This window comes from Antrostomus carolinensis, unplaced genomic scaffold (genome assembly GCF_000700745.2).
Source record: "Antrostomus carolinensis isolate BGI_N321 unplaced genomic scaffold, ASM70074v2 scaffold2591, whole genome shotgun sequence".
In the NCBI taxonomy this organism is placed as follows: domain Eukaryota; kingdom Metazoa; phylum Chordata; class Aves; order Caprimulgiformes; family Caprimulgidae; genus Antrostomus; species Antrostomus carolinensis.
The window spans coordinates 102-23,722 of NW_010294657.1; the positions used below are offsets into that span (position 1 = coordinate 102).

Genomic DNA, 23,621 nt, shown 5'->3' on the forward strand with positions numbered 1-23,621 from the left:
AAGTTTTATCAAAATAATGACATGTTCATTTGTCCTCATGCCCTCTTGTCTGATACTGTATTTGCTTCAAAACAATGTGGATGTTAAATGCTTAAAAGTAAAAACAGAAATGTATTTGCAGGATCTAGTGGAATCAATCACTTACGAACTTTAACATCCTTTCCTGCTTTTTCACCTGTAGTGATTTTGCACATCAAAATGGCATCCACAACAATACTTATTAAAGTTGGTAGCTAGGAAGGTAGGAGGTAGGAGGAATGTGTTTCATAGAAATAATACTATATCAATAGTTTGTACATCAATTATGTTGATTTACCTTTTGAAAAGACAATATTGGAGTAGTGTCACTGTGATAGTTCCGAGTGCTATCAGAAATAAAATCACAAAAATAAAGTAATTGTCCCCTTGACCTGAAACATCCAAGAGAGAGAAATATCTTACTATGCCAAATACCTACCTTTGCTTGTGACTGTAAGTAAGGAATGCAAATTTCACTCAATTTTTTGAATAATGTGAAGGACTTCAACTTGACTTCTTACAGAACCTTGTTAAAATGTTCAGGTATGCTTGATGCATTTTAAACAATTTTGAACATTTTAAATGTAGAGAATAATAATAATTAAAAAAAAAAAAATCCAGAAAAAGAGAAGGAAAAACAGTGTCACAGAATGAAATATAGAGCAAAAGTGGTGGAACTATAAAAAGAGTATTGAGGAAAGGGTGAAAAGGAAGATGCTGAAGGAAGGAGATTATACTCATGGCAAAAACTTAAAAAGAACTGAAAGGCAGCCTCCGCACTCTATACTGAAAACAAGACTGAGTCTATCTCAGCCTGTAGCGGTGGCATCTGAGGAACTTCTGCCTTCACCATCCCAACTCATCAAAGGCTGGTATCAGCCTCTGTTGCCATAGTATTTAAGCATTTCCACCCAGTTCCTTCCATGTCATTGGGTAAGAATTAACATTTTATTCATATCTGTGAGCGTGAAGGAGAAAGGGAGACAAATGTGGTAATACTGGGGGGCGGGGAATAAATAAAAAAAATCTTACCAAACTCAATGGGTTCACTCCATTCCCCCCAGTTTGAGCTTACGAGACAGTTTTTTCCACGTGCTCTGATTTGCAGAATGTATTTTTTTTTCTCATTGTAGTTTTGAAATTCGTATCTGTCATTCCTTACCTAAAATCAAAGCAATCAGAGCATGCATTTCACCCCATAGTCAAATATAAATAAAATTTGGGGTTTAATTTCCTTATACAATTTCTATAAAAAACTGATTTGTATGATTTTGTAGGTATGTACTAGTTAAATGTTCTTCTCCCCAAATTTAAAACCATGATAAATTAGTTCATCCTGCCACTGAATCTTTCTGGCTTTTGAGGTTTAAAGTTGGATTTTGAAGTTTATTGGGTCTTTATTTTATTATGCTTTAAGGACACTTTTTTTTTCCTATACTTATTTATGGATCCTAAAAAAACCACAAGGACTGAAAGCTGAAACTGGAGAAGCACCCTGTAAATTCACCTTGCAACCTTTATGGGGGTTGATAATGAAAATATTCCCTGGATGGTGTCTGTCTTTGCTAAACAGTTTTAATGTTTTTGAGACAATCCAATAATAAATATGTGTCATCTGGTCCCATGGTACTTTATACAAGGACTGGAATCTGCTAAGACTATGATGCTTCTAGGACTGAAAGGACCACTCACTTGTCTGGGGAAGACTGACAGTGTGTGTTGGGGTGTCAGTGGGTGTTTGGGTGTTTATGGGGTTGGAACCCCAATAAACTTCCACAGGTTTTGAAGATCTCAGGATTCCCTCTGTACTAGTGTGGTATTTTTCCACCAACAGATACAAGAAAGAGAAAGTTTCCAATTTGTATTAAGCAAAATCTATTTGCACGATAAATGGAAAGTATGAAGTTCTGTGAAATACATGGAAAATTCTGCCTAGTGCAAGCTACCCCATCCAGAAAGGAGGTATTAAGTTTACACATAAAGATACCACAAGAATGTATTTTCCAGAGTTTTCATTGTTATATTGATACAAAAACTATAGTTCGAGAAGAAACTATATTTTATGTGATGGTATTTATATTCTTAAGTGGGCAAAAGTATGAATTTGTATATGACAAGGATACTTACTCTTACAGGAGGATCCTTTTTCTCTTCTTTTGGCTCATCCTGCAAACCAAAGACAAATCTTTATTTTTATTATTTCCTTGTCAAATAATCAAATATTTCTCCCTCTTTTGTTCTTGTTTTCTTGTTTATAGAGATCACAAGTAATTTTAAACTGAAAAAAACAATTGGGTATTCTGCTCCAGTAATGTCCCAGAGTATAGCACTTTATGCAGAGTTTTAGCTTCCTCCATTTCATTTTAGAAAATTAAGGAAACATGAATTATTTATCAATGGTTGTGAGAAGCTGTATTTGCCTCTAAGGGCATATTTGCACTGTGCATTCTCATCCAGCAGAAGTACATCCAAATTACACAAGCCATCAAATCATCCCCCAAACACAGCAGGTCTGGAAACTTTCATAGTAGTTTCATAACATGGGACAGAAAATTAATGTGAACAGCAAATTTACCCTCCTTCCACTCAAAGACTCTCTTAGACATCTAAGTGTTCCATACTCCAGGGCTTTCCACACAGTACCGTGAAGAGCTACTTACACATCCCATACAATCAAAATGTAATTAACTAGATTCAAATATTGACCTAGATCAAAGAACCTGAAAATTTTGAAAAAAGGATGGGTTCAAAAATGAGTGAACAAAATCAACAGCAGTGATTTTAGCAAAGATCTCGGAAAACATTGAAAAGCTGAGGTCCTGGAAGCACCTGTTGCATGTAATGTCAGAAAGATAGCTGGTATTATGGAAAAGTCAGAGAGAAGTTATTGGAGGGAATGTCTCATTTCAGAAAATACACCTGCAGTCTGTGTTGCATTATAAGACAGACATTTCTCTGTTCCTCATTGTCAGCTGAAATCTTTCAATTTAGGGCATGATGGAAGTCATCAGCCTGTACTGTGAATGGGAAGGATGCAAACGAGTTACTCAAACTTTAGGTGTGCAGTGCCATTTTAGCTGCCTTGCCTCTGATGACCCCTCCCAAAAGGTGTCAGTTCTGTCTACCATCTCCATGTAGGTACCTCTGGTACCTCCAGTACCAATAGCACCTTAAAGGGAATGAGGCACCTACTGCTCAGCTGCATGAAGCCCTAGACCTGCATTGACTCTCTCAGGATATCTGTGTTCCTTTGCAGACACCTACATTAAGGTGTCTCAGTCTGTGAGATGAATTTCACACCCATATGTAGGAATCTACTGAATGCCACCCATTCTGACCGCAACACAGGAAAGATGAGGTAACAGGTATTTCTTTAAAAGAAACCTTTTAATAATGTTGCTTTAGTTATATGTTATGACCTATATCTTTATGTAAAACATTCTGAGTATTTCACACAGGATTTTACTGTTCAATTATACCAGACAGCTGGTTTACATGTACTGCATTGGTCCTTGAAATAGCTACTGAGGTAGGTACTATTGATGCATGCGAGGTACCAAATCTAGGCAGCCCAGACAGCCTGCAAGCTGCAGGCCTTGTTTTGAACAAATTAATGAGTTTTAATGATGTATTGCTTTATTGTAGTTGAACATTTATGTTTAACCCTTAGCTGATCTTCCCTGTAATGGTCTTGTGATACAAATGGCTGAGGAATTACCACTACAGTAAGCTTCTGACCTGTGGCTGGGAAATGAGATGGGTAAGGAGCACTAATTTGTCACAGCGCAAATGTCATCTGCATGTGGAAATCATATAATGGTAAAACAGGTATCCCGGGATGGAGAGGAAAAGTGGTATTTCTGGCCTCCTTGTCAAACTCAAAAGATTTTTCCCGCTCTTTTTCCTTAGGGGTGTTAATCTCTTTAGGCACTGAGATTTGTGGAGGAGGATTTGACACCTCAGCCTCTCTGCTCAGTCGTACTTGATGGAAACCAGACATACCTCAGCTATGGTAAAGTCCACACTCGGTGTTGTCCTGCACTTTTCCTGTGGTCAGTATGGTAAGTTGGCAGTGCTCTGCCTATAGCGTAGGAGAGATCCCACCTCACTTTTGCCACATACATGTTTATATCTGAGATAGCCATTTCAGGTTCCCCTCTTATAGTCAATGGAAAGAAAGAAGCACTTTAGGGACACAATTTGTCTGTCATCTACTTTGGAAGGAGATGGGTGACACCACATCTGACTGCAGAAATAGAGGGTAACTCACTGAAAAGCAAACACATCCATTGTGCACGTCTACCCTGGGCCTGTGAGAACTTTCCCCTGAGTTGCTGGTATCTTAGAGTGGCTTTTGTTTCAGCACTTATTTCAAAACAGAGGTTTTGATGGATATTTTTTAGACAGGCGGGGGTTCGGTTGGCTCAACCAGGCTCCGGGTCTAAGACAGTTGGAGTTGTTCAGCCTGGAGAAGAAAAGGCTCCTGAGAGGCCTTATTATGGCATTTCAATACTTAAGGAAGGCCTATAAGAAAGATGGGGACAAACTTTTTAGCAGGGCCTGTAGTGATAGGAGAAGGTGTTAATGGTTTTAAACTAAAAGAGGATAGATTCAGACTAGGTATATGGAAGAAATCGTTTACAATGAGGGTGGTAAAACACTGGAAGAGGTTGCCCAGGGAGGTGGTAGAAGCCCCATCCCTGGAAACATTCAAGGTCAGGTTGGATGGGGCTCTGAGCAACTTGATCTAGTTGAAGGTGTCCCTGCTCACTGCAGGGGGGTTGGACTAGATGAACTTTAAAGGTCCCTTCCAACCCAAACCATTCTATGATTCTAAGGACAGCATCAGAGGGAAGGCTGCCAGAAGGCGACAGACAGTGGGAGAGGCAGTGGGGGAGAGGTGTGGAGGCTGAGGGAGCAAAACAGTCCCATGTGCGGAAATTGAGGGGCAACTGTGAGCTTTCCAGCATCTGCAAAACGCCATCAGAGTGCCGGGAGCCGCGGTGCCCAGGGAGGCAGGGTGAGCATGTGGGGCCCTGGGCTGGGCTGGGCTGGAGGCTGCCAGCGACGCAGCGCCCTCGTTGCAGATCACAGGCTGCCATCATGCGGTCGTCTCCTGCAAGGCGTGCTCATGCTGCAAAGCCCCTCGGGTGCTCTCCCAGTCTTTGGACAGAGACCACTCGAAACACTTCCCTGCTCTCCTCTGCTTTTCTGCTCTGCACCTCTGATTAGTTTGAAATAAGATCATGAGCAGTGGGATGCGAGACCAGCAGAGCTGGAGCAGGAGAACGTCGCAGCCTCTGAGAGATGTTAATAAATAAAGGAAACAGAAGATTTCACGTTAGAGATGTACATGTACACAGTTACAGTGCCACATACAAACCAAAACATTGTTTTTACCTTACTTTGTATGCTAATTTCATACTGAAAGCACTTTCCTTTTTTCACATGACTTGTAAGGGGTGGTTGCCATGTAATTATGCAGCTTGCTGTATCTCTAGCACAGTTGACAGTGACATTTAATGGAGGAGTGAGTATTTCTGGAAATAAATTAAATAATTAACATAGATGTGGTTAGTAACCAGCTGCAACTCATCTGTTCGTAGCAAAATACATGTGAAGTTGAAGCAACTGATGTACAACTCTGTGCTACTGACGTTAACAAATGTTATCTGTTAAACAGGAGTAAAATACAGTAGCAAAACTTGGGAATATATCATCTAGACATATGAAGTAACTGAAGTTCATGTAAAAAATATATGAAGGATTTTGTGTAATTCAGTAGTACAATCAGCAGAGTGCCGTTTTTTTTCTGTGTCTAAATTTCACATTGACAATACAAGTGTCCATAGGAAAAAAGACAGATTTTTTTTTTTTTGTGTGTGTGTGTGTGGTAGTACACAGGTAGAAGATCATAATCTGAATTTGAGTGCCTACAGTATAGTTGAGCAGGAGTGACCTAAGTGCCTAACCACTCTAGTCAGCGGAAACCTTATCAGTAGTGCCCATGATGTCTACAAAGCCGTTTGGTGTACCATGGAACAGGCGTGCTCAGCTCAATAGCTCTGGGCTTTATAGCCTGTCTCATGCAGTACATTTCAGACTACATAGGACACCCAGGAGGACCCTGGTTTCTCACAGGTCCTGAGCCACATCTCCAAGCCTTGTGGGTGCCTCAAGTGTCTGAGGGTGTCTCAAATTGAACTAGAGACATGTTTTTAGCCAACTGAATCCTGTCCCAGAGCTATATCAAGGCTTAAACACCTAATTCGTACATAGGTATCCACATATTTAAATAACACAGTCTTAATTTGCAAGTTGAAGCCTCCCTCTGGTTTTAGGAGATGTAGCTGTTGTGGCTGTCAGAGAGGCATGGAATTATGTGATAGACAAATGAGCACATCAGAAAAATAGCCTTCAAAGTCTAACCATTGCTTTTCATGACTTGGATTCCATGGATATGTTCGCACCACTTCCCCGACACTATTTCAGGCTGCTTCTGTCTTTGCTTCTTTTAGTGAACTTTTGGAACTATATTCTCTCAGCTATCAGGAGTGAAGTCTGTCCTGCAGCGTAGGATTCTGTGGTAGCTACAGACTTTGTTTTATTCTTCTTTTCCCACTTCCTCATTTTATAAATCAGTAATAAAATAAAAATGTTCACTTACCAATTTTATACAGTTCAATGTACTCATCATAGAACTGGATCAGGAAGTCTTTGCTAGACCCGTTCACCAGGAAGTAAGCTATTTCAGTCTCTATCCTCACATTTTGGAATCTACATCCTGTGTTTCTGCCATTTTTGTCTTTAATGTAAAGCTCACATTCCATCTCCTCGTTGTCTCTGTATACAGCAAAGTGTTTCAGTTAAAGGTGGGCAGTGTGATGTGTCCAATGAGAATCCAGGCTTCCCTAGACTCAAGCAGACCTACTTACCTTGGGTTCTGCCAGTAGAGAAAATACTGGGTGTCTCCTGGAGCATTTATGCCCTCCTGCCAAGTGCAGTTCATGAGGGAAACATTGTAAATCACACAGGAGAAGTTTTCAATGGCTGACCCATTCAAGCCTGCAAACACAGGAATGTCCATGATGAGGAAAAATGGTGTGACTGCTCCAAGCTGGGGGATCTTGTCACATGCTTAGGTATGTTAGATACCTGCAACTCCTGCTGGTTATTGTTTGGGTTAGGAATAACAAATGAGAGAAAGCTGGACTCTCACCCTATTTTTTACTGCCTTTGAACTGTGCAACCTAGGAGTGAGTACAGTAAAGGAAGGCACATTGCCTTTTAACACCATTCTTGGTGCTACAGAGAGAAGTGTTTTTCCTTTTGCAATTAATGCCCAGGAATCTACTCCTGAAGTGTTTACATAGAGCATTTAAAAAGCTGTGACTTTTAAAAGTAAGGTTGGACTTTTTTCTGCCTTCTGACCGAACAGCCTCCTAGCTAGATCTTTCCACCCTGATGTGGGCAACAGTGACTTGATCTCTTCCTTTTCTGAACCACATTGAAGTGGGAAGATTACTTCGTTGGAAGCTCCCTCATGGCTGGGCTGTGCAGGCATGCTCAGCCTTCTTCTCCCTTCTCCTTCTTCCAATTTTCTGCTTCTTTCTGTGGTGTGCCCCAACTTCAGCAAAAGGTTGGAGGCTTCCTCTGCTACTGCCTCCAGCTCCCCCAGTGCCCAGTACTGAGACCAATCTGGTGGAAGCAAGGTGGAATCCCCTGGGGAACCTGCATGCTTGGAGGCTAGGGCCAGCTGGGGAGGAACACCAAAAACAATGCACCAGTACAGGTTAGGGGCTGATCTGCTGGAGAGGAGCTCTGTGGAAAAGGACCTGGGTGTGCTGGTGGACAGCAGGCTGGCCATGAGCCATCAGTGTGCCCTTGTGGCCAGGAAGGCCAACAGCATCCTGGGGTGCATTAAAAAGAGTGTGGCCAGCAGGTCAAGGGAGGTTCTCCTCCCCCTCTGCCCTGGTGAGGCCACATCTGGAATACTGTGTCTAGTTCTGGGCCCCCCAGTTCAAGAAAGACAGGGATCTTCTGGAGAGAGTCCAGCAGAGGGCCACAAAGATGATGAGGGGCTTGGAGCATCTCCCATATGAGGAGAGGCTGAGAGAGCTGGGACTCTTCAGGCTGGAGAAGAGAAGACTGAGAGGGGGTCTTATCAATGTCTATAAATATCTGAAGTGTGGGGGCCAAATGGATGGGGCCAGGCTCTTTTTTGTGGTGCCCAGTGACAGGACAAGGGGCAATGGGCAGAAATTGGAACACCGGAAGTTCCAGACAAACTTAAGGAAAAACTTCTTTACTGTAAGGGTGACAGAGCACTTTAACATTCTGCCCAGAGAGGTTGTGGAGACTAGATGATCTCCTGAGGTCCCTTCCAACCCCTAAGATTCCGTGTGAAGAGCAGGCATTTTTAAGAGGCAGTATGTCCTGGCTTGTATTTTGAGGGTCACCATGAGAGTGTTTCATCTCTCAAGTCCGCAGGAGAGATGAGTAGGAAGTACTTTATCTACTCACATATGAGCAAGCTGCTAATCTCATCACCTCTGTCAAGTCTGAAATATCCCAGTTACACACAGCTGCAGGAGCCCTGGTGACTGGGCAATTTTAGTGAACTCTGAGTTGAGAAGGAAGGGGAAAATGTGCCATAAAAGCTTCAGGTTTGGAATTATGAACCTAGGATCTGCCTAAATCCCACTTCGATTAACCCCAACATGGGACAGGCTGGTAATATCTTTGTAAACAGTTGCCTCTGCTCAATGAGTTTACAGCAGCCGAGGGATCCTGTGAGGGTGTGTGCATGCATGTGCACACCAGGGCCAGGTTAGGAGATTGCTATATAGGAGATTGCTACATTCAGTGTGCCCCTAGCTGCTTGTCACCAGCATTTCCTTTTCTCTTCTCCCTTTTTAAGGGTTTTGCTAATCTCCAGACTGTGCTTTTAGCTAGCTCTGTGGTCTGGCTCCTGACAAACTCACCAACAGCCCAGCAAAAAAACATTTAATAAAGAAATGGACTCTAACATCTTAATTTGTAACAGCCAAAACAGTTGAATCCACCCTTAAACCACTGTAATTTAGAGGCATTTTGGAGCCCTATTATGAAAGAGATTAGTGCAATTACTTATACATTTGTAGTAATCTTTTGCAAGATTGTGGAAAAACTAATTACAGAGCAAATAATTTTAGCAGATCTGCAAAAAATAATTTTAATAGAAAATAAAGCAGTTTTCTACTGCATAAGGAATTGTTTTCTAAGGCAATATTTACCTTTAAAAGGTTACAAATGAAGAAAACCTTACCCAGACCATAGACATTACCTGCAGGTATAAAGATGCAGTTTTTTGAGATGTTTGTGTTTGGCACTTCAATTATAAAGTCTACCCCTTTGTGCAGAGACACATATTGTTCCACTGGAAACCTGCATAGTGGACTATTCACCTGAAAAAGAACATGCTCATCTTTTATTTCTGTTTTTCTGCTGCTGGTGTTAGATGATTCTGGCTGTGGAAGTGCAACTCAAGAAACTCAATTAATATGGCCAAAATCTTGTATGTATGTGTATGTGTTTTAGGCTCAAGAGTTAACTCTCTCCTTTACCACTTGAATGTGATGTAGAATTAATCTTAGTGGTCAAAAGCATAACTACACAAAAAGCTTTACAGCTCAGGAGCTGGATGTTATAGGGTGCAACTACTGGAGAAGGCTAATAGTACCCCAGTGCTGTAACAGATGATCATTAATAAAAAGAGGAAACAATGGAATTTAGTCAAAGGATGAAGCAAAATAGAAGTCCTTGTCTGACCTCCCCAGAGGTTAAGATGTCTATGGCATTACACTTATAATCTTAAATGAAGATGTGATGTATTTTTGTAATATGTATTTCAAATTAAGACATTTGCTTTTCTAAGCTAAATAGGCCATCTCTACCTCTCTTTCTGTCAATCTTCCTACTTTTCGCTTTGGATAATGTGGGTTTGTAACACAACCTGTGCAACAGGCATGATTCAGTTTACTGGGAAACGAGTGAAGAACTTGAGATAATGAAAATCCATGGCAGCACTTGGGGAATTAACTTTTTATTTGAAGGGTCTCTTGCTTTGTCTCTCTAAATACTCTAGGAGTCAGTCTCAGTTTCAGCCCCTTTTTTCCACAGCTACGTCCCTATTCATGATTCAATGTAGGTACAGTTCAGGCCATTGCCTCCTTTCCACTTTGGTACCACAACTTCAGTTCTGTGATATACATGGGATGCTCCTCCTGTAGCAAATACACCCTGGCATTGGTGACAGCTTCCCACAGCTCCTGACAGATTGAGCTCTAGACTGCAAACAATCACTGATCAGAGTTTACCTGCAACTGATTATTTTTTTACAAGTAAGTGAAATCAATAAAAAATAAAGAAAAAGTTGTTTATCTGAACGAATAGCAAGTTTACCTCTTTCTGTATACTTTCCATGTCCCTGTTCATTATGGTACATGTGTACATAGAGAAATTCTTACTGCTCTCCCAGGACAGTTCCATTTTTCTCCAGTTCATTTTCACATTTGTAATAGGTGATTCTTGTGCCCCTGCTGAAAGTATTACAGAATAAGTTCAGTAAGGATATGTTATTGTTTTTGTTGAATGCAGAGGATAGTATCTGTCAGGCTTCAGATGACAATTGCCAGGTTAATTACAAATATCTCTGATAAGTGAAGAATTAAACCTTGTTTCTCAGATTATATCTGCAAAAACATACTTACACCCCATACACTGAATGTCAGCATGCAAGAGATGAAATAGCATCATGCACCACCAAATCACGTAAATGAGTCCAAGAGTATCACACATCTTCACGAGTCCAAGAGTATCAAACATCAAACAGACAATGAAGCCTTCAGGGGGAAAAAAAAAAGAAAAAAAAAAAGTTAGGCTGAAGGCCACTTTGGTTTCTGCAAAGCTTTTTTTTTTTTTTTTTTTTTTTTTTTTTTTCCCCATGAGAACAGTCAAAGATGGTATCTAATTCACCCCTAGAATATATTATTTAGAAAAGCTAAGCAGAGGGTGTGCTTCAAGACATCTGGCAGGTACCTCTTATTTGAAATAAATGAATATCTCACTATTGTCTATTACAACACAGGAGTTTGAGATAGAGAGACCACAGACCTCTCACTGTATTCTCACATACACTCACTGTATTCAGTGCAGAGACCATGACTTATGATTACTGTTACCGCACATACCTATTCTAACCATACCATCAGAAAGTCAAGTTTTCTTGCTTTCTGATTCGAGTGAACATCACTGCAGATTTTCCTCTGCGTTGCACCAGCTTCTGCTGCAAAGCGAGCATTTAGGTTGGCTTTTAACCATTTGTTGAGGGCACCTTTTGGGAAGTGGATGGTTTGGCTTTTGGTTGTGTCAGGGTGTGAATGACTCACTTCCCCATGAGTGCTCTGTTAAAGCCAGCATCACCATCAGGCATGTTCAGAACCTGTACCTGCTCCTGCCAGCGTGTCTTAGGAGTTAATGGAAAATGCCCATGAGATCTGAACTGTCTAAGGAAAGAAGGAGAAAAAAGGTCTCAATCTCTGTCAGGTTTTATCAGGAATGCAGCAGGAGTGCAGCACAGGTTGGGACCTACCTGGCTGGAGAACAGCTCTGTGGAAAGGGACCTAGTGGGCAGCAAGCTCAATATGAGTGAACAGTGTGCCGCTGCGGCAAGGCAAGCCAACAGGATGCTGGGCTGCATCAACAAGGGCATCTGCAGCAGAGATGCTACTCAGTAGCAGAGATGCTACTCGGTGCTTGTCAGGTCACACCTGGAATACTATGTTCAGTTTTGGTCCCCACTATGCAAAAAAGATGCACAGGACGTGGCTGGATATCCCCTGCTGATGGGAGGTAGAGAATAAAGAAGAGGGGGAACTGAGAGAGTGGCTTGGTAGGTACCTGGTGGCCAGCCAGGGTCAAACCACCATGGTATTTTTTTTGCTGTTTGCTATCAGAAATAGCTCTCCACTTTTCAAACTAGAATGACTCCCTCTGTTCTTGGAGGTTTACATCCCTCACCCCAGAACAGTCTACTTCAAATTTTTGTTTGTTGCTCTATCAGAAACCAAGGTGTCAGATGTTACAGATCACTGTAGGAAATTTAAATTACTAAGGAAGTGCAAGTACCTGCAAAGGCTGACTCCACATTCATTCATGTAGTGTGGAGATCTGAACAGAGCTAATCAAACATTGGCATCAGCTCTTGTCAAACACATCTGTATCGTAGGTGCCATTTTCCTTTTCTCAGAGGAAGTTAAATTTCTTTAGAAGAGATTTCTCTACTCCCAGCATTTGTTTTTCTGGTTTTTGTTTGTTTGTTTTGTTTGTTTCCTACATGAAGAAGAAACACTGGATAATTTTGTTTGTTTGTTTGTTTTAGTGTTTCCTAGCAGCAATTTCCTTGATTGCAGGTATTTCTAAGATTAATTCTAAGACTGTGAGGTAAATTCTTACAAACTCAGGAGAAAAGAGAATCATGGTAATATTTTGGTGCTTGTCTATCCTTCTATATTTATTTTTATGGTCATTTCAGAGTGTTGATTCTAGACTGACTTCATTTGTGGTGAAAGCAAAAATGTAGCCAGGCCCTCTAAGCAAGCTGGAGTCTTGATTATTTCCAGGAGGCACCTCACATTTCATGGAAATTAGCTTGATGTGATCTGTCCGTCATGGTCTCCAGGAATCAAGCCAGGACAGGACACCATGTCAGGATTGCAACAGAGACAAACTCTTCACTGTGGCCTGTTTCTTCTTTGCTTATCTCTTGCAGCATCTATCTTTTCTTTGTAAATCATCATGCTACAATTAGGATGTGGCCACAGCTGCTGGGAAGTGATACTGAAGCATCTTAAGTGCAAACAGTATGGAGGACTGGCTGTGAAATGCTATGTGAGATATTGGTCTCAACAGTTATTTTCATTTTCCAGTGCTCTCAGTAATCTCCCCAGTAATGCACATAGGAACCTCAAGACCTCTTGTCCTTCTGGTCTGCCCCTTTTCATATAAACATATTTTTCTCCATTTAGTGCCATCTGTTCAGTCATTCTTAACCTTTTCTCCTTCATTTCCTCATCCTACACTCCTTTTCAGGTATTTGTTTTCCTGTTCTCCGGCAACTGTCTGCTTACCTTTCCTTTATAGTCTTTGGTTCGTTCTCCTTGTCATCTCCATCTGTCTGCTCATATGACTCCTCTGCTTTCAAAATCTCCCTCAGCTTTCCTACACATGACAGCAGCCCCATACTGCAAGCACTCTTCATGTTATTCTCATGAAAGTGCTTGTTTGGAGCATTGCCAAAGAAGTCGTCTTCAGCCCTGCCTGCTTAGAGGAGTGCTTGTTGGCACCATTGCCTCCGGGCTCTGGACACAATCATTGGGCTTGCAGGAATAGCAGGGCCTAGGTTCAACTCTCCTCATAGTCACAGAATCATAGAGTGGTTAGGGTTGGAAGAGATCTTAAAGATCATCTAGTTCCAACCCCCCTGCCATCAGCAGGGACACCTTCCACTAGATCAGGTTGCTCAAAGCCTCATCCAACCTGGCCTTGAACACTTCCAGGGAGGGAGCATCCACAACTTCCTTGGGCAACCTGTTCCAGTGTCTGACCACCCTCACAGTGAAGAATTTCTTCCTAATATCTAATCTAAACCTCCCCTCTTCCAGTTTAAAGCCATTTCCCCTTGTTCTGTCACTACCTGCCCTTATGAAAAGTCCCTCCCCAGCTTTCTTGTAGCCCCTTCAAGTACTGGAAGGCCTCTATAAGATCTCCCTGGAGCCTTCTCTTCTCCAGGCTGAACAGCCCCAACTGTCTCTGTCTTTCTTATAGGAGACATAAAAAACTACAATTTCCACTGACCACAGCACTAAGAGAGTTTGCTTAGCAAAGGATTTGTGTTTCACAGTTGACTGACTTTTAAAACAAATGACACAATAAAGGATTAGTATTGGTCATGCCTGTGTTCTCTCTGTGGCCCCAGCTGAAGGTACCAACACACAGCCATGTCCCCTGGCTTTTCTCTGGCCTGCAAGCAGGATAAGAGATATAGGAGATGAGCGGAATCATAAGCCATTTGCCTGACCCATCCGTACCTTCTGCTTGGTGGCCAAGCAAATGACTCCAGCATCACATCTGTAGGAACTTGGTGCCTCCAGGACCTCCACTCTCTCCCAGACTGGTCTTTTGCGGACAGGTGTGGTAAATCTCCCCCTGCTCTGAACAGACTTCAGTATTGAGGGTGTCAGAAGGAATGCATACTTATGTCAAACTGATTGGGAGTGTTATTTGGAGGATCAGACCAGAAGAAATATCTGTATTCTTGTGTAAGTGGTATTTCCTCATATTTCATTAGTATAGGAAATAATAGAGAGTCTATTAGGATGGAAACTCCTGTCCTGTGCTTGTTTCTGTTTTGCTTCTTTCCTTCTTCTCTCCTAGCCAGCCTCACAAGTGTCTTGACCTCTCAGTGTGTGTCTTCCCTGCTACACAGAGGAGGGCCCCAGAGAGGACTCAAGCAGCTGGTTTCCACACTCTTCAATTCTTACCTCATTTCCTACCTGTCTCCAAGGCAGGTGTGCTATGAATCTAATCTATCCACCTAAGCTATGTAAATATGAGCCAGTCAGTGATACTTGGCATTGGAGCTTTCTTTTTTTTAGAGGTATGTGCATAGCCTGTGTTTAATTTTTTCACTAGCAAAATCTTGTCAAGGAAAACATTGCTAAGCTTATTCTCTAATGATACCAGATGTATGATGTGTCTTATCCAGCAGTAGTGATCATATCCCTGGTAAGTTTAAAGCTAGCAAACATGAGTCCATTTGGTCTTTTGTAGCAAGGCATAGTCAAAATCAGTCTGCCCTAGAATGATCTCAGTATCAATGTGTCAGAAGGAAAAAATAGTCACATTTAAAAGCTGTAGTGTGCTTACAGCAGTTTTTACAGAAAGCATCCATTAGATACTGACTTCTTACCTTCTTAGTCTGTACAGTCTATTGTCCTCACTCTTAGGCTGTGAGTGCAGGATGCTACCAGAAAATGTCACCTGAGAACAAGTTTCTTTGGTTCTAATTCCCAGGTTTCCCAGTGACTTTATTTTCTTTAATGCCTCTGGGAAGGTTTCTCTTGCCCATGACACACTTTAAGAAATTAAAATTTGAATTTTACTCTTAGGGAAATGGGAAGATAAAATGATGCTTATACACCATGCACAAACTGATACTTATACATTGTGGACATATAGAAAGTATCATACACTTGCTAAGCATACCAGGAGGCATATAAATAGGAATAAAAATCTTACAATGCATACCAGGCAATGAAATGCTCCTCTCAATTTGCTACATAAATGCAACTTTCCCAGAATCAGTTCAGTCTTTAGATTAGTATTTTGATTTCTGTAGATGATTAAAAAAATGAGAGAAGTGGTTGGTATACTACTATGTCGCTTCAGAGGCACCTGGACAGGCTGGAGAAATGGGCTGTCAGGAATCTCATAAAATTCAGCACAGGGAAGTGCTGAGTCCTGCACCGGGGGAGAAACTACCCCCGGCACCAGCACAGGATGAGGACAACGTGCTGGAAAGTAGCTTTTCAGAGAATGCAATGGGCACAAAATGAAATAATGGAAACTCAATTTAAACACTTTTTATAGTGAGTGTAGTCAACCACTGGAATAGGTTTTCCAGAGAGGTTGTGAAGTCTGCAACATTGGAGATGCTCAAACCTGACTGGACAAAGCCTGCAGCAACTTGCTGTAACTGACCCTGATCTGAGCAAGGAGTGGGACAGGACATTCTCCAGAAGCGCCTTCTAGCCTCAACCATCCCAAGATTCTGTGGTTTACTTTTTTGCAAGAAATAAAAATCCACATATTTCTAGTTAGATTAATTTATAGAAAAGGTACATAAAATAGCATTTATTTTAGTTATTGCAAAATAAGTGTCAGATAACAAACGTCAAATAGTGCAACAGATATCACAGACATTTTGTACTCTTCCTTGAACCTTGCAGAAAGCTTTAGAAATTTTATATATGCATAGACTTAAATTTTTAATTAAATAGACTAAAGCATCACCAAAATTTTGCCTAGATTTTCGTGAGCAGGAAGCTAATCCACATTTTTTACGTGTGCTAGCATAGCTGTACCTAACTTAATCCTTGGCAAACATTTGTAATCCGCACAAAATCTTCTGTGGCACAGTAAAAAACAAAAACAACAACAAAAAACCCCCCCAGACAACATAGAGAGACATACCTCCTCTTGAAAAAAACTCTCCAGTTTTATTTTGTTTGATTTTGGATTGCAACAGCAAGGACACTTGAACCTATAGTTGTAGTCATGCAGGCATCAGTAAGTGTTTTGCTCTGCCAGTTAAGTCTTTTTAGTGCATGCCAGTATTAGCAGCAAATGCTGCAAGTCAGAAAGTGACACAGTTTATCATTTCCCTTATTGCTTACGAACTTCCTTATATTTCCTAATTTGCAGATGTTAATGATTTCACACGAACTGATCGTGCAGCTAACTCTTCCTTCCTGATACGCTGGATGAACTAAGCATTAATAGTCACAATATGCAAACTCATATTTGTATACAAAAATACAGAAATATTCAGGAGTCATAGTACCTGACTATGCTCATAGAAATACCTCTCCTACAGATAAACACATTTTTCATAAATCACTTGTTCTGGAAATAACAGCAGTATTGTGTGAGTAATCCATGTCTGAAGTGCTTAAAACATGGTCACTTAATTCTGTCAGGACCTGACTGACTGTATACATCATTTATGACCTCTGCACCAGCCCAGGTTCTCCTCTGAAGACAATCAGTTCTTAGCATGCATTTGTAAACAGTCAAGAAAATTCTGTCTTGCATATTTGTAGGCAAAGTGACAAGGAAAACATCTGATCCAAATTTCTGAACTTTCTCACTGTCCAATATTGGGTTGGTTTTGTTTCATTCATCTTAGACTACAATATCGTAGGTTAGGTGCAAAAGTGCCTGAATTTTCAAATTAAAAGAGAATATCTAAAGCATTTATTGAATTCTGTAATGTTAAGTTCACAAAAGCCTTTTCAGTCATATAAATATGAGAGTCTAAGCCACAATGTTTGCTTTAACTTCCATCAAATTTAGATGTGGCTCTGTGGGTCATGTTAGCCACTTCCCAGTTTGTTTTACATGATATCTGGCATGCAGATATGTAATCTTCATGTAACAGATTCTTTGTATTTCTTGCTATTCTCAAATGCTTGTAACAAGAGTGATTTGAATTAGCCCCTACCTTCCGCTCCCAAGACAGGCACAATAGTAGGAAGGGGGAAAATTCCCCAGGCTTCCTAGAAGTGAGGCAGGATCCTTAGTATTAGTCCCCTAGAGGAAGAACTATGCTTAACCCTGCTTTCCTTGGACGAAAATTACTTTGCAGTCATTTCTTTGTTTTTCAGTCCAGACTGCTCAGTCTTGCCCACCTTTACCCACTGAATCCTACCATAAGCTCATGTTAATAATATTTTCCATTTTAAAACCTTGAGACTATGGATGGAAAAAAACCCCAACAAAACCTATAGATAAGTTAAATTAGCAATACTGAAAGCAAAGCACATGTGAGACAGTGGCTCAGCTGCAGAATTTGGTCTCTAGAACCACATACCTGGCATTGACTCAGTCCTTGCCAGCTTTTTTTGGTACCTTGGGAACAGGGCTGATATGTTTCAGATCTTCTACTCACTAAAGGATTTAATTTGCTTATTTTATCTAGCCTAAAAAGAACACAGTTATTAGATGTGTCAGTGTGGTCTGAAATTGGCTGTTGAATTTGTTGAATATGCTCTACTTGGGTACCACCAGCCACCTCAGTGACCACTACCAACTTGCATAACTTTTCTATAGCCCAATCCTTCCACGGCACGTGTAGTTTTGGTGCAAAGTGTGTGCCAGTATGCCTGATTAATTTTGATAAAGGGGTTTGCATCCTCTTGTGATGGTGTTCTTGATTAGCTTCTGGGTAACCTGAGTGTGGTCTTAAAGTGTCATCTGACCACTACCTTCAGGCTACCCAAACGGTGGCTAAATTAGTTTTAACTGATCCATTTTAAACTATAGTCTGGACTAATTCATCAGGCCTCTGGGTGCACCAGCTAGTATAGCCACCCTTCCCCTCTTCTCAGGGTCTGGCTGTCTGTGCTACCTTGCTGGGTGGTGTGGGGCACGCCTTGGTTGGGAAAGGCATGGCGCTGCTGGCCCTGTGGCTATACTCAGGTTCTGGACAAGACCAGGACTATGACTGTTTTGGGGACCAGCTTCCTTCAGGACATATGAAATCTTTTGTGTCCTCCTTCAACAGGCCCCACCTTCTCCTGGGAACAGTCATCCCAACAGCTTTTGAACTGCCACAGCCTACAGCCTGGTGTTTATGATAAGCCAGCAACGATTTTGGTTTTGTGTAATGTGCTTTTCTGTGGTTTATTCTAGTTCAGTACTGGCAATGTGAGCAACTGAGACTCCCCTAAGAGTAGTCAGGGATAGGCAGAGACCTCTTTCGTTCTCCCAAGACAGCCCTTTCCAGCACCAGAGCTTTTGGTCGACAGGGGTAGGATGGTTTACTGGGATCTCTTGCAGGTGGTGTTCCATGCTGTTGATGTAGAAGTTGCTATCCCATTCATTAATAGCTTATCATAAATGAAAGACAGGAAATTAGCTCTACATCATCTGAAAAGTCTGTTACTAATAATGTTTCATTTTAGCATTAACATTTGCAGCATTAGGAGGAGCTGTAAGAAAAACACCAGGCTAATAAAGGCTTCAGAAATGTTACAGACCATTCGTGAGAAAGGAGTAGTTGGAACAATTGTGTTCATATCCTTCAAGAAGTTACCAAATGTTGTATGAAGCTCTTCTGTAACAGACTAACAAGGGCTACTGTAAGGCATGGCGGCTTAGGAAACACACAGTACAATTTTTCAAAACACTGCTTTTGAAAAACCTCTTTTAAAATAGCGTTATAATTTTTACCTTTTCCTCTTGTGGACGATGTAAATTCAAGTGAGTAGCAGATGATTTCAAGGTTTCTTTTGGACTATTTTTTCAGCCTGACTGGGTCCCTCTGGATGGCAACCCTTGTCTTGAGCAAATCAACTGATCACCTCAATTTAGTGTCATCTGCAAATATGGTGACAATGCACTCCATCACCTCCTCCAGGCCATTGATAAAGATATTAAAGGTGATCAGTCCCAAGATAGACCCTTGTGATACCCCATTTTTCACAGGAACTTACCCTTGGTAAAATCACAGTGACTGTTCCCAGTGACCTTCTTCTACTTAATGTGCCCAGAAACATGCTCCAAGAGGACTGACACCATGAGTTTCCCAAGTTGATAGGTCTGCAGTTCTCTGGGTTGAACTTCTGGCCTTTTTGTTTTGCACATGGGTGTAATACATTTCCTGAATAAATTGAAGTATGTTATCCCTTTTCCAGGAGAAAACAGGAAACAAAGGAGGAGTTTGTTTAGCATCTATTTAACAAGAATGTAATGCCATCTCCTGAGTGTCTCGATGTTGTCTTATTATACTTTCCTATTCCCTTCCCTACAGAGAGCCAGTGAATGGTTCATATATCACAGCTAGGTTTTAGTAGATTAGAGCCAAAGTATGGTTCACTCTGGCAATTTTGCCCAAGAGGAAAGACATCGTGAAAGTCTGTATAAATTAGTGTAGTCTAGTAAAACTCCATCACTCTTTTAGGAGGTGCTTGCGAGCATTTCAACTCTGACTGCTGCTGCGTACTAAGAGAAATACAAAGATGGTTTGCGTGTGTGTCCAGCACGAACTCAGCCTCATTAAGAAATTGGCTTTGTTGTTCTGATCTGCTGCAAAAAGCTTCCCAGGCAAGTCTTTGACCAAAAGGCAATAATTAACTTTGTCAAAGGCAGTAGGTGTGCCAAGAGCTGATTGCACCCAGCTACAACAGAAGTTGGATGGTGTAGGTCATTGCTTCTGGCTGCACTGGTAACTGGAAGGCTCCCCAGCACTGGAACGTGTCCAGGAACAGTTTCCCAGCACTGATTTGGCCAGCATTTGCAAGCAATGTCCTGAACAACTCCTGGACGGAGTCCAGAGGTTGGTTCAGGTCAGGGCTAATTTCTAAAGGCAGTTTGCATGTGTCCACCTTATTTAGAGCTTTAGTAAAACCTATCTGGGCTCTTACATGGCAATTGGCGTCAGAGCAAGAAAGTAGTCCTGGGAGTATTTAGTCTAATAGTCAAATGTCCAGTATCATTACAAAACTAGTCTAATAATCAAATAGCTATGTTCAAAAGTCTAATATAGAGATCTGAGCCTCTGAGTCTCAAAGTGAAAAGCTTTTTTACACCAAAGCACCTGATGTGTCAGTAATTCCTCACCCAATTATGAAAAACATTGTGAGACCCTCAAAATCTGAATCTCAGAGACCAAAAGGAGCAGTGAGATATATGAGTTGCCAACATTAATGGGGTTACTTGGAAGATAATCTTTTTTCTTTTGAATGCAAGTGCTCAAAATCTAATTCTGTTAAGTGGGGAAATTGCTGAGCATTTTGTCTTTGAGTCTTAAAACCACAGTAGAAGCCATCATGAGCTTCCAGCATTGCATCTTCAGATAGGAACAAGTGGATGGTTCACTGACCAACTGTCCAAACTGGAGAGTCAGATAATAAGACTCTTTTGGTACAACTGAAGATCAAGGCTGAGCCTTGTATGGAATTAGACTTCAGCAGAAACTGGAAGTTTTGTCTCTGCTTTGCTATTACCTGCTCAAATTCTGACTTCCTTGCTGGAATATGCTTCTTTCCCAAAGAAAGGAGCCCAGAAATCAAATTATACCAGTAAAATAGTTTCTTGTTGTGCTCCTGATCTCTGTCAAGGGTATCAGGATACACTCTAGGATTTGCCTCTTGTCTACAGTGCTGACCTCATGGTCTCTACTGACAACTCTATTGGTGCTTTAAGAGCCGAAGCTGCAGGCGGCTTCAGCCTTGAGCAATTAATTCCTGACCTTGAGTGAAGATAAAATGAAAATAAAACAGAGCAAGAATGTGTATGAGACAAGATAAGGGATGCTTTATGTGCTGTAATCAATAACCAGTCAGAAGTAAAAGAATGGCTCATGAACAAGTGGAATTATCCAATAATGTCAATTGTTCAGGCGCGTGTTTGCTGTGTAGGTGATAAGGGGTAATGAATCAAAAGTGAAAGAATGCCACTTGCTTGGGGCATGCTGGAGGAAAAAAGGATATATAAGCAGTGCAAAGCTTCAATAAAATGCTGATGCCTGATGCCTGAACACATCTCAGTGTTGGTCATTTCATCTGCTGCACTGCTCAGCTCTTACAAGGCCTTAAATTATCTGCCCATTGCTACACTTTGTGAGGGGTGCAGAAATTAGACTATTTCTAAGTACTGACAGCACTGTTCTTCTGTAGAAATGTTACCTGATACTCTTTGCTTCTACGAAGCCTTCACATGTGGCGCTGCTATGGCAGTATGTGAAAAAGACATGGCTATGCCCACTTTGGTGTCTTCCCACACAGTCAAATCAAACGTTGAAATGTATTATTTAGGTCCCATTCATAATAAAACCAGATCAAGTTGTAGATTTTTTTGCCTCTTTGAAGAGAAAAATCTCCTTGATCCTGGCTTAGCAAAGTAAAAGGTGAGGGAGGCTGTACAAAATAAGAAGGCATTTGTTAGAATGTTGGAGCCCTATCCACAGAAGGAAAAGAAGAATGTGTGTGATTTCTGACAGGATAAATACAAGAGCACAAAAAGTCAGGTCAAGTTTTTTTTTATGGAACAGCCTGTAAAAGGAATAAAAGAAATCTAATAATAAATAACTTCCCCAAAAAAGGAATCTTATCAGAAACCAGGGAACAAATAGATGATTAAAGTATATTAAAATATTTGTTAAAGGAGGTAAGGTGACAGCAGAAAGTATCAGTCAGTGTTTGATACCACAGATGCCCTCAAGGATGTTGTTGTACTGGGACTTTTCTTTAAGAAGAGTGCAAGGGAAGACCATGCTCAAAATGAAGTGCAAGTCAAAGAGTTTAGAGAAAAAAATCATCATCACATTGTTAGAACAGGAAAAAAGTCTAAGCTGCACAGAGAAAAGGGAGAATTTTCACATGGATAAATAGTTACAAGCAGTTTGGGATAATAGAAACCAAAGATGACTGTGAGGAAGTTCAATAGCCTGATAATAGTGAGTGACAGAATGATAAACTGGCAGATGAAATGCCAATTTCATATACAGTGTACAAAAATGTTAAATTGAACACATGAAAAAAAAAATCCTAACATGCTAGATTGACTGGCTGGGCATTTTACCCTGTAGTATGGCCTTTAAGCCCCTGTATATTGCTGTTGCTATATGAAAAATTTCCAAAGATTTTTCTGTCTAGTCTAAAAATGCTTGACTTGGGATGTTGCATCATCTGAGCATGACAGAACTCCACCTGTCCTTTGGAACAGGGAAAACACCACCAGCAGGACAGAATCTCTTCTGAAACCACTTATGCTGATAAATTGCATGAGCAGTTCAGTGTAGAGATCCAGCAAACAAGAGTGCAAAAATACTCAGCCATCTAGCATCAGGAAGAGTAACCACCTGTGAGTTAATAAAAGTGTTAGCAGAACCTGGCCCAGTGTTATTAGGAAAAGAGAAGAACTTTAAGGGCTGAAATGGTAACAGTTTTCTAAGGCTTACTTAGACTGGCTGCAATGGTCAGCTAAATCTAATATTTAGCAGTGAAACTTCTCAAACCTGCCACATTTAGATACCACTGCTCTAAGCAGAGAGAACAGGCAATAGAGCTTTTGAAGCACTCTACATAGCAACACTAAAGCAGGGCCTCTCCTGCAGAACACAATCTCAGATTTGAAATATGGCAAAGTAAATCTTAGTTCTCCCAGGCTTCTGGGAAAATGGCCTAATGGAGCTTGCATCAAGAACAATATCCGAGAAGATATCCCTCTTCACATCTCTTTAGAAATGACTCCCTTATATTTATCACTTATCTGAAAAGGCTGTTGCTAGATCCATTGAATTTATGACAAGGTAAGGCCACGTTGGACACCTGTGACCAACAACAGAAATAGAAATATTTTTCTGAAAACCTTTGATGGAGCTTATATGTTTTCCTGGAGTGAACCTGTAAGAACAGAGGCTGAGTATACACTTCCCATAGAAAATGAAAGAGGAAAAAATGTTGGTCCAAATCTAATGTACCCTTCTTCCAAGATGAATCATTGCTCTGGGAACGAGGGTCTGATCTTTCTCAATCAGAGATATAAGTCTGTACTTGTCTCAAAGTCTCAGCACTTTCCAGAGAATACATATAGTTGTTGTCTTGTGCAGATATATCGTACTTCTTCATAAGTCTGAGAATCCTCCAATGTTCAGAAGAATCTAGGCCTTCTCAGGCTGCTTTCTCTAGGTGTATCTTGCCTCATACTGGGAACTGTAAATACCATTGGAAATGTTTAAACCCCCAAAAGAGCAAAAGTTCTCAGCAGACTAGTCTCTT

General features: G+C 41.0%; 1 protein-coding gene across 1 annotated transcript; it reads right to left on the reverse strand.

Moving 5' to 3' along the window:
- Window positions 1-316: 316 nt before the first annotated feature.
- On the reverse strand, window positions 317-10,857 carry LOC104532466 (granulocyte-macrophage colony-stimulating factor receptor subunit alpha; the record flags this gene model as incomplete). The annotated part of the gene is made up of 9 exons (XM_029087402.1): window positions 10,770-10,857; window positions 10,462-10,595; window positions 9,344-9,464; window positions 6,954-7,083; window positions 6,686-6,861; window positions 5,419-5,558; window positions 2,152-2,184; window positions 1,051-1,180; window positions 317-410 (listed from the first exon to the last, which is right to left on the reverse strand). Coding segments are annotated over exons 1-9 (1,046 nt in total), but the record flags the coding sequence as incomplete, so codon positions are not given.
- Between the last annotated feature and the right edge of the window lie 12,764 nt (window positions 10,858-23,621).